Here is an 11,368-nt window from a genome sequence, read left to right as displayed (position 1 = left end):
CGTAATAAATACTTTATTTTTCCACAATTATTACAAATTCAGTGCAATGACATAAGTTCTGAAGGTTATTTCTCAGCCTGTATGGGACCAGTCTAACTATGTTAAATAGTGAGTGGGGCGTGGCAATCATCGGCCTCCTCCGTTGCCTGCTCCGCCTCCAGCTCCGCCCCCTGACTGATCCTGGGCTCCTGACATCATAAGGAACAGGACGAGCGGTACGATGTACATCCACTGGAGAGGAGAGAGAAGGGACTTGTGAAGTCATCGCAAAGAGAGAGCATCTACTGTAGTTAGATAATGAGACATCTAACAAGCTGTGATTAGTGAGTCTTCTGTCCAACAGTCTCAGTTTCATTCTTTCATCCAAGATCATATTGGCCTCAGGAAGACAGAGGTACAGGGTATAAAGATCATATTGGCCTCAGGAAGACGGAGGTACAGGGTATAAAGATCATATTGGCCTCAGGAAGACAGAGGTACAGGGTATAAAGATCATATTGGCCTCAGGAAGGCAAAGGTACAGGGTATTAAGATCATATTGACCTCAGGAAGATGGAGGTACAGGGTATTAAGATCATATTGGCCTCAGGAAGACAGAGGTACAGGGTATTAAGATCATATTGGCATCAGGAAGACGGAGTTACAGGGTATAAAGATCATATTGGCCTCAGGAAGGCAGAGATACAGGGTATAAAGATCATATTGGCCTCAGGAAGACAGAGATACAGGGTATGAGGTGAGAAAGGAGAGACGGTGAACAGGCAGTACACACAGATCTCAGAGTCAATGCTAATGCCAACAATTTGCACTTTGCCTTAAGCACTATATTATGCTCTTAGTCAATTGTTTTAGAAAGGAGGTGCCCTTGTGAGTTCTGGCAAGTAGTAGTACATTGGCTTTTCCTACGTTAAATGCAATTATTGTAAGTGGCTAGATAAAAGCATCATCTATCTATCTATTCTATTCTATTCTAATCTAATCTATATTCATTAGCATTGACCCTGGCTGGCAACCACATTCAGGAGGGAAGGACGGGATCAGGGGTGAATCTCAAATTAGTCAAATCTGTGGAAAAGTTATGCTCAAAGCAGGAGACACAGATGCCTGCAGAGACACAAAGGCGGGCAGCCCAGTGTGAGTAGCTGAATATGGGCCAAAGAGAACTGTACTTGGGTGGGACTCAGCTCTGCTCTCTGTCTCCCCCTGCTGGGGGCTGTGCCGAACTGCTGACCATGAGGAACACTGCGCCTCCTAGAATCAAATACCACTGGAACACAGTACAGCACAGCACTGAGTCAACGCACGCGACGTCAACGCACAGGCATGCACAGCACACACACCGGAACACAGTATAGCACAGCACTGATGCTGCCTCCAGTTGCCTCAGGGATTTTCCTAATGATGTCAAAAACGTCACTCGAACTGGGATTTCCGCCGCTTAACTTGGGGGGGGGGAGGGGGGATGTCAAATCAAGATGGCTGCTCCACGCATCAATAAGTGAAAGCTGTAATAAGATTGTTATTAGCGCTGCTGTCTTATTCGTGTCTCATTCAATCAGTCATACACACAGTCCAACTTCTATCAGTGAACAATGTTACCAAGATGGCCGTATGCGCATAAGTTGCGTTGTTATCAACTGGTATTGCTAACAATGGCTAACTTGGCTAGAACTAAGATGAGGTTAGAGTTTTTGCCTTTTGTTTCTGGAAAGCGGTCAACTCGGGAGTGACGTCAATCGCGACTTCAAATTCCTACTTCCCCGGCAACTGGAACGCAGCATAAGTCGTCGCGCGACGTCACAACACAGGCATGCACAGCGCATACGGGCGTGGATACAGAGCACAGCTAGCGCATGGCATAGCATTCAGGAGATCCAAGCACAACAAAGAACAGGACTCTGGGTAAATATGCTACAACACAGCAACACATATATTGAGATAAGCCTGGAGAAAATAAAATAAAAAGTCAAGAAAATATAGCCTAGATAAACACTGTACCTAGAGGCACTAGAAAACAGAGACACTAAACTGAACACAAAACAGTAGAGAGCGTTGAAAATCTGAAACGGCATATGGGATAGACAACAAGCGCACTCAAACCAACCAGTCAGTCAGTCACAGGGGAAGAGAGGCAACACAAGCGAAAACGACGTGTCCTTACATATTTGGCGAAGAAAGATTTCTGCTCCTGTGGATTCTTTCCCCTCTTCTCCATCTCCTGGTCCATGCGCTCAATAAACAGAGCCGTCTCCGGCCTGGGGGACGGGAGAGGAGAGCAGCATCATCACACAACACTGCTCTCAGTGATGGAAGCCCAGGAGGGACAGACAGTGCAGCCATGGGAGAAGTTGCCTCAGCGCTGAGCTCGATAGCGGGGAAGATGAGGCAAGGTAATGGTAAACAAGTGAGCACTGGGAAATGTAGTCCATTACAATGTAATGTTACTACCAGTTAGTACTACCAGGATCCTCCCTCTTAAGCACCTGTTGTATTTATATTTTGTTACTCTTGCACTTTGGCTTTAGCACAAGATTATGCTCTTAGTCACTTGTTTAGAAGGGAGATGCACTTGTGAGTTCTGGCAAGTAGTACATTACCTACGTTAAATGCAATTATTGTAAGTCGCGCTTTAGATAAAAGCATCTGCTAAATGTGAAAATGTAATGATTAGGGCAACAAATGCCACGCAAACTATAAAAATATATACTGGGACAGAAGTAGAGGTAGTTAGGTAGGTATTTGATTGATACCTACCTACAGTACCTCTACTCTCTCCCTAATGAGAAAACAGTAAGTAGCCTTGAGAACCAATGGTTCTGGAGCCTATGGACTCCAGCCTATCTCCTGATTCCTTAGCATGAGGCAGCTTGATGTACAAGTACACCCCGTGGACATGACACTACTGATATGTCGTAGGGCTTCACAATTAATCGTGAATTAATAGAAATCGCGATTATGACCTCCGCAATTAACTAATCGCAAAAGGACGGAATTAATGTGATTAATAATTTTGCTTTGAATTGAGTGTGCTAGGACTACACGGACGATTCAAAGGCGCTTATGCTGTCTGACCAATCACATGCGTTCCCGCTGAGTGCGCTGTGCGTAGCAATTTCACTGAGAAGACAGATGGCGGTAGGTCAAGACAAGTGTCACAAGTGTACCTGCAGCCGTGAGTAGTGACAAAATGAGCGAAAACGAGGTCAGTGAGTTAGTAGCAAGAAAGGGATCAACGTCTACCTTTTTTTTTTTTTTTAACAGTCTTTGGTATGACTTGGCCGGGGATCGAACCACCAACCTGCCAATCTCAGGGCGACACTCTAACCACAAGACCACTGAGCTTCTCTCCCTAGGAGGGGGACTAATCCCAGTGTAGACTCACGCAGGTGCGTTGACTGGTCCCATGACACTCAGCGTGGTATTAAAAGCTTCCAGGTCCACTTCCTCTTCCACCTCGGCCCCCCGGCAAGCCCCTGGAATAGTCACTATGGAGACCCCGATTAGGTACCCAGAGACGTCGGCATGGACGGTGATGACATCACTGAGGTGGGACTCGACCAAAGAACACTGAGGGAGACAGACAGGGGCGAGGAATCAGAAACGGGAGACGAATTTGAGGGCGTTCGCGCACGCAGACGGACCCCCGTTCTACATGATGGCTCCATGGTGGTAACAACATTCATGTTCGAAGATAATATCCACACAGATTGTGTTTGTTGCGACACGTGAGTTTGAGAATGTAATGAGACATACTGCTCTGACGAATGCTGTTAGGTAGCCGTCCAACTGCCTGTCTGTCTGCCTGTCGGTCTGCAGAGACACTCTGGGCACTCTGATTCTGTACAGGCCATCCACTGCTGCCACATCCTGCAGGACAGGCCAGAATCACGAGGAGTTATACATGAACGCAGTGCTTCAAGACAGGTCAACCCAGACCCCCTGTCATCATAAATAAACCACCTTCAGCTTGATCCTGTCTTCCTCTGACAGTTGGCTCTGGGAGAGGGACACACTGGGCTCCCTCCCAGCTTTCAACAGCAGCGCTCCGCGCGTCCGGAACTGGGGCACGTCATCTGAAAGATACCGGAGGTAAGAGTCAATAGACCAACATGAGAGATTCTATGTGCAGCAATACACCTAAGGAAATGTCTTGGTTTGACATGAAGGGAAGATATATAGTACTGAGGAACAGTCAACTTACCAACTTCGAAAGAGTGCTCTAGAGGCACAGAGAAACCACTGAAGTCTGTGTCTAGCACATCGCCACCCTGCTGGAATTAAACAGCACAATTAGAACGTGAAAGTAGGCTATACACACGTCGTGTAGTCTGGCTGGTATAGTAACGCAGTCCCAAAAGGGGCCAATTAAAATGTATTAAAAAAAAATTGCCAATTAAAATGTATCCTCTGCGCCGGGTGGGCGGAATGACGTGTACCCTTTCAACCATAATGGCCGGGTTTCCCGATAAAGAACCTTCTTAAGCAACCTTTTGCATGGGAGTTAAATAGTACTTTTGAGTTAAGTGCTTCTTAACTCGTTCGGGAAACCCAGCCAATATACACGTATTTATTTTATCAACCGCCATTACCACTCGAGCAACCGGGCGTATTAAACTATTACACCCAATGTAAGCAACTGAGCATGGTGCCAATTAAAATGTTCAAAACACCAACCACTGGCCTAATATCACAAAATCCAAGCTGTGTAGTTGTAATGTTTCTTATCTCAGTCATCAGTGGGCTATGTAGCTTGAAAGATAGCTAATTAACTGATTTAGCACGCCTTCTACACCAAGCACGGATAGCTAGCTAGCTAACGTTAGCTAAAATGGGCTAACGTGTTAGCAGTGCAGCCAGATCGGTTTCTCGCTTTGACACAAGGAACCTGAGACTGCTGCCCGCACTTACATAATAAAATAGTAAACCAAATATGTTAACGTACCCTTCGGCCAGCGTTACCCCAAGCAAAATCCGTGCATAACAGAAATACTGTTACAGGAAGTATTGAGAGTAACGTAGGGGACAGACGTGATGGGGCCATTTTGACAGTACAATAAGCCGAGGAGAACTACAACTACCGTGTCTGCTACGATGTTGCGCTATGATGACGTAGACCTTCACTAGCTCATAACTTTGGATGGACTACAGACTACAGGTGGCGATATTGCAACGTGGATAGAATATGAGCTACGACGCTGCACTGCAGCGCACGAAACGGTACTTCTAAGATGAGGTCAGATAAATAATCCAATTATTTCCCGACATTATCTCTGGGGTGCATTTTGCTGAACATATTATCCATGTATTTCTCCACAGCAACATTACCTAATTGGCTGCTGTCTGTCTTATTTTTGTTTTTGGCTTTTGGAGTGCTTGTTTTAATCCCCCCCACGGGGAAATCGGTCAGCGTGAGACATTCGAGAACTTCTCTTGCCTGCCGCCAAGGAGTGAGAGTGAGTTTGAATGAGTTTGAGAGAGAGAGAGGGGGGGGGGAGAGAGAGAGAGAGAGAGGGGAGAGAGAGAGAGAGGGAGAGAGAGAGGGGGGGAGGGAGAGAGAGAAAAATGTGTGTCTGTCCAAGTGTCTGTCCACAGCGGTGTCCAAGTGTATGTCTGTCTACAGCAGGGTAATTAGGTCTAGGTATAGCTCTTGGCAGGCTATGTTTTCAGCCACTATCAGGTCTCTATGGCAACGAGCATCGCCCTCTCCACCGTGCCATGTGATTCTCTCCCTTTGAAACCCTATCCCTTCCTTTACTGGGACAGACCATTACTCTCTGTCACCACCCTTAGACAATGGTAGCACCTTGAATCCCTCTTTACTATTCTTAGTGTAATCCACCCTGTAGAGCATAAAGCACGTCTTCTCACTTGAGACGGTAGGATGACCTTGAGTTGGGAAGGATAAACTGTTAACAAGTGCACTCAGTGAACCTGTCGTCCCCCACCAATGATGCATGACATCAGCATGTACAGGTATTGAAAGTACACTGTAAGTGGAGTGGGCTTTTATAGTTTCAATTTATCTATATAGGCACATCCTGTTTTCTGTTTGGTCAATTAATAGGCCTAAGCATTTAGCTGTGCAACACTGGGTTAGGGCCGGGCAGAATAATAGGAAAAAGGAGACAAATGACGAATACAAGGGTCTAGTTGTACACATATACACAAATTGGTGCATGTTTTCATGTTAACTGCTATAGTTAGGAGATGGAACAAGGTTTGAGGTTGTGACATGGCCACAGCTCTTTTCTGTCCTGGCCACACAGTGAACTGACCACCGACATCAGGACTGCTCGTATTTCGCCATAGGCTCAAAACTCACCTCTTCAAGAAGTACTACCAGGATTGTCCCTCTTAAGCACCTGTTATTTTTTTCACACTACATCTACCATGTCATGAAAATGTTGTATTTTATTTAATAAACATTGGAGATTTATTTAGTATTTGCAGTAGCTGCATACAGTACTGTTTACATTAAAAAAAAAAAAAAAAAAAAAAAGATGTACTGTGGGCAAAGTTTTTGATATTTCAAATCTGAACAGGACAGAGGACAGTATGAAGATGTAGTGTAGCAATTGAGGTGTCAATTGACCCAAAAATGTGGGAAGAGTAGGGTTTGATAGGTTTTGCAATTTTTGAGAAAAACAGAGTGATGGACTTCATAATTCCAGCCAGCTCAAAGCATATGGCAGTGTGCTTGCTTGGGCCTACATGTTGGTGGTGGTTGCAAAGTGAGAGCACATATGGCTGATTTCTTATGATTTTTTAAAGTTTTAAACTTTAGATGGTAGTGCCACCATCAGTACTATTGCCCCCCCATACCAGTTGAGGACTTCTGGCATAGAACTGGACCTATGTGCAAAGTTTCGTGATTTTTCATGCATGGGAAGTCAGACTTCCTAGGAAGAAGAAGAAGAAGATTCAGAATACTGGGCAGCTGAGACCGCCCGGCCCCTAAAAAGATGAAACAGCAATGCAATAAAATGATATGATAATAAACTACAGACCGGTTTGCTTTCTATCCTTTCTATCAAAACACTTGAACGCACTAACTTTAACCAACCATCTTCGTATCTCCACCAGAACAAACTCCTGGCCCCCCACCAGTCTGGATTTAAGTTGGGCCTCTCGACAGAGATGGCCCTCCTTGCAGTGACAGAGTCCCTCCACGCCGCAAGAACAAACTCTCTCTCCTCTGTCCTGATACACCTAGACCTGTCAGCAGCGTTTGACACGGTGGATCACCATATCCTCTTCTTCACCCTTGAGGAGAAAGGCGTCACAGGCTCTGCACTTTCCTTGTTTGCATCCTACCTGACAGGTCGCTCCTACCAGGTGACATGGAGAGGGTCCATGTTGGAAGCACGTAGTCTGACTACGGGGGTTCCACAAGGGTCAGTCCTGGGTCCTCTTCTTTTTGCCCTCTGCACTACATCTATCATTTGCCCTAGTGAGTCTGCTCAATTCTACAGGGTCTAAGAACAAGCACAAAAAGCGCTACCAAACACCTCAAGCTCTGAACTGTGCGGATTTAGAAAGTAGACAGGCTCTTGAGTAGAATAGACTATAACTTTACTGAGACACCAAGTATATATTTTTATGTATAAAGCAAAATGTTCTTGGGAATGGGAAAAATTAGTTGTGGCGAACAGCCCTGGTGGTGGCCTCTGATACAATATGTGATGGACGCACACACAAAAAAGAATAAACACACACACATGCGTTCACACACGCATTCCCCTCGATTGCCTGTAGAGATAGGCTGGACACCTTGGGAGATGAAGAGGGGTGTGTTTAGCATTCATGCGGCTCAAATTAGAGTGTGAATAGCCTCATACACAGACAAATGCATGCGTGTGAAGAGAGTCATGTGTCAACCTCTACAATGGATTATTGTGCCCTCTAGGACAGATCAGAAGTTAAATAATTAATTCTCTTCTCTCTTTAGTTTTAGAGTTCTGTAGTTTTTGAGTTCTATGATAATCCATAAAATGTGTTAATTGCAGGCATGCTTAAGTGATTCATTAAGTTTTGTACAGGCATTAAAGAGCAAGCCTTAGGCACAAAGAAAGCTAGATGACAGAGACAACTCTAGATCTCTTTTTGTTTCATTCACACACTAGCTCTTCCTCACTCTCCTTGGACATCGGAATATCTCAAGTTGCACTGGCTATAAATAGGGTGGTCTTCAATCTCAGTCCATCTTTCAGACTTAAGTTCTCTCTCCCGAATTAAAAGTTCAAAAGAGTGTTTAATTATTGGTATGGCAAGGTTATGTCGCTCGGGCAAGTTGTACAAGTATATTCACTGTCCAGTGTGTTGATGAAAAATGTAATGCTTCGAAAGCTTTATTTTCAACAATATTTAGATCAACAGATCTTCTTCTGGTTATACAAGGTGTTGTTCAAGAATTGAACGTCTGTTTTCTACAGTTTGGCTCAGTACCAAATCAGGGATGTGTGAAGACCTACTACAAACGTTTAATCAGTGTGTTGCGGACGCCGCAGACGCACACATAACTGACACATACAGTAGCACACAGACCCATGTGCAGAAGCCTTAATTCATTTGTAAACAAAGTGCATGTGTGTGTGTGTGTGTGTGTGTGTGTTTGTGTGTCCAAGTCCAAGTCCAAGAGCATACGAGGTCAGTGAGTGACTTCATTCCTCCATCCTTGTGGCCCTCTTCCCTCACTGTGAGAGCTGCCAGCAAACCTGTTGACAGGAGAACTCCCCGGAGAACAAACCAGGTCATGACAGCCCGAGAGCATCATGCTGTCGCACATCTTTGATTGGGTTTTAAAAACATCTCCTGTAGATGTATCTTTCAGACTTTGCTCCCATCAGCCGTCTCTGGCACGAGGTAAGAAAGTCGAAAGAGGTACAGTAGACGCTTCAGTTAGGCTACAATAGTAACGATCAACCCGTCAATCAGTGCTGATTAGCGCATCAATCAATTAGCTAATCGTCTGGCTCCTGGCCCCCCAACGAGTTAGCCAATTAACAGGTTTTCCAGGGGGTCGCCCTCTTCGTTACCGGCCTCTGGTGGTCTTCCATTCCTCCTCGTCTCCTCCTTCACAGCTTTCTTCTTTCTCTCTCGTGAGCAGTTTGAGATTCCCTCACGGTTTCATGTGACAGCCGTTTTGTATCCCTCCCGCCCTCTCTCTCTCCCCCTCTCTCTCGGGGAGGGGGTCCCGAAGTGACAAGGGAGGGGGGAATAAAAAGGCATGGAGGAGGAAACGCAGACAGACTCACAGACAAAGAGGGAGACAGTCAGAGGAAGCGACGCAGACAAACGAACGCAGCCATGCCTGTGACCAAGAAGCCAGGTAAGCCAGTAATACGCACGCCAGGCGGTTACAGTGTGGATCTCCGCACTGTCCTCTTGACCTTGTGACCTACTGTAGATATGCTCTTCAGATTCTATATCTGTGGATCTGTATTGGACAGTATTGTCTCTTTGTCTTTGCGTTACTGGTAACTTCCATAGAGTGATTTTGTGGCTACAGTATGTGCAAATAGCAGGTTCTTTCAAAAATGAAAGGACCGATGAATGAAATGAATGGATTGGATAAAAATTGTCTATTCAGCTTTGACAGCACATGTCCATATGTACCCTTTCAAGTTTTTATACATTTTATATACTATACTGTATACTGTGTATAGCACATTTCAGGACATTGTTTTAGCATCCCCTACCAAAAGTGTAAACACAGATTAGATCCTGGCATGGCTGTTAACTCCATATGGGAAAGATGAAGTCTTACAGAGTGATTGTTTTCACGCGTGAGACATCTAATGCAATCCTCACCCTCGAGAAAGCAAACAAGAGACCCTGGAATGTATTTATGACGTGAAAGTGGAGAGTGGAGGTGGCGGAAAGTGGAGGCCTCTGTGGTTAATTTGGCTGACGGTGTGTGTGTGGGGGGGGGGGGGGGGGGGGGACTTGGAGGTTGGTCAAGGGTTGAAAAATCTGCAGTCTTAACTTGTGACCGTCGGGTCTAAGGTTAGAAACTCATGACGTTGCTTCATGACTGATGGCTCATGAAAGTCTGCCACCTAAGGCATTGTGATTGCAATTACAATTAATCTAATCTAATCTGTAATTCAACTTCATTGAAGACGTTAGTGTGTTTTTATGTGGAGAATATGGCATATGATCAGTGTGTCTGTGATGGATACGCACTTCTGATCTGCATCATATGTAGGACACTGTACAGAAATAGCTCTTTACAGCAGCAATAAGTACCTCTTATATGCACAACATCACCTCTGATGGCTGATATGCTGCCACTTATCCATCTGTCTACAAAACATTCCATACAGTTACATGAAAGTGTTATCCATACGTTGTAATGTTTGTGTATATGACAGCGGTTTAAAATATGTCCACATCTCTTTTCACCAGTAGCCTCAAGGCACTAAATCACACGGCAACGTGAAACCCGAGACACGGACTCAAATATGGAATGAGGAAAGGAAGGAGAGAGGAAAGGAATGAGGGAAGGAATGAGGGAAGGAAGGTTGTGAGCTGATGAAGCCGCCAGCAGAGACGGGGAGAAAGATTACATCACAATACAGTCATTTAGTATGACGAGTTGAGACGGTTCGTTAGGGGAGCCATGACAAGTTGGGTGCGTTCAGCTCCGACAAAATGTAGCAAAATAATTATTTAAACAGAAACGGTGGTGCATTGAACACCCTGTTGTGTGTGTTGTTTTAGTTTAGATCCATTGTGCCTCTTTAATACTGCTGAATTTATACCAATATTGTATACACGTCGCTGCTGATTGGGTAACACCTCTGACACACCCACCAAACGAGAGAAAATGTACCTCAAAAGCCCTTTGCACACCATTTTGAATAAACATGTCGTTTATGTCAGTAGCAAAACGGTGCACAATGGGCCTCATTAACCAACATCTTCCTAAGTTCCATTCTTAAATTTCTTCTCTTAATGGTGAATCCCATGCTTTGAAAAGTTGAAAACCCGAATTAGCACAGGTAAACTCCCCTCCAGCCCCATATAAGGACATGCAACTACAGGGTCGTGTGCAGATGTCACTTCTCTGAATGAATACCGGTCATCCACACCCTCGACTCGCCAACTTTTTGATAGCATAATGGTTCAGGTGGGGTTGTGTCAGGTGCGTTGCCAAGTCAGAGGACCGCAGGTCTAATCAGATTTAGGAAGTAGGCTTCCTACTACGAGGAATTTGCCTTGGTACATAAACATAAACAGTGCAAAATGTCAAAGTGATAGAATACAATATACAATAGCCTAAAGTCTACAAAAATGTAAGCTATTAAATACTGTCTCAACACGGCATGTCCAATCGAAAATCTAAAGGCTAGACTCATATACTCAT

The 11,368-nt window shown here is 44.9% G+C and overlaps 1 protein-coding gene across 3 annotated transcripts; it reads right to left on the bottom strand.

Annotated features, from left to right (window-relative positions):
* emc10 (ER membrane protein complex subunit 10) lies at positions 1–5,053 on the bottom strand. 3 transcript variants are annotated; one of them, XM_084449016.1, is made up of 8 exons: positions 4,943–5,053; positions 4,202–4,268; positions 3,961–4,073; positions 3,754–3,867; positions 3,383–3,567; positions 2,162–2,255; positions 1,165–1,267; positions 93–231 (listed from the first exon to the last, which is right to left on the bottom strand). In XM_084449016.1, the coding sequence occupies exons 1-7, from the start codon at positions 5,039–5,041 to the stop codon at positions 1,181–1,183; spliced, it is 759 nt and encodes a 252-aa protein (XP_084305142.1). In that variant the 5' UTR covers positions 5,042–5,053; the 3' UTR covers positions 93–231; positions 1,165–1,180. The 3 variants fall into 3 exon arrangements, with proteins under 3 accessions (XP_084305140.1, XP_084305142.1, XP_084305141.1); XM_084449015.1 differs by having other exon boundaries at positions 1,170–1,267; XM_084449014.1 differs by lacking the exon at positions 1,165–1,267 and having other exon boundaries at positions 1–231.
* Between the last annotated feature and the right edge of the window lie 6,315 nt (positions 5,054–11,368).

Source organism: Borostomias antarcticus (genome assembly GCF_949987555.1).
Source record: "Borostomias antarcticus genome assembly, chromosome: 14".
In the NCBI taxonomy this organism is placed as follows: Eukaryota; Metazoa; Chordata; class Actinopteri; order Stomiiformes; family Stomiidae; genus Borostomias; species Borostomias antarcticus.
The sequence above is the reverse complement of the archived record's forward strand: the minus strand, read 5'-3'. Positions and strand labels throughout refer to the sequence as shown.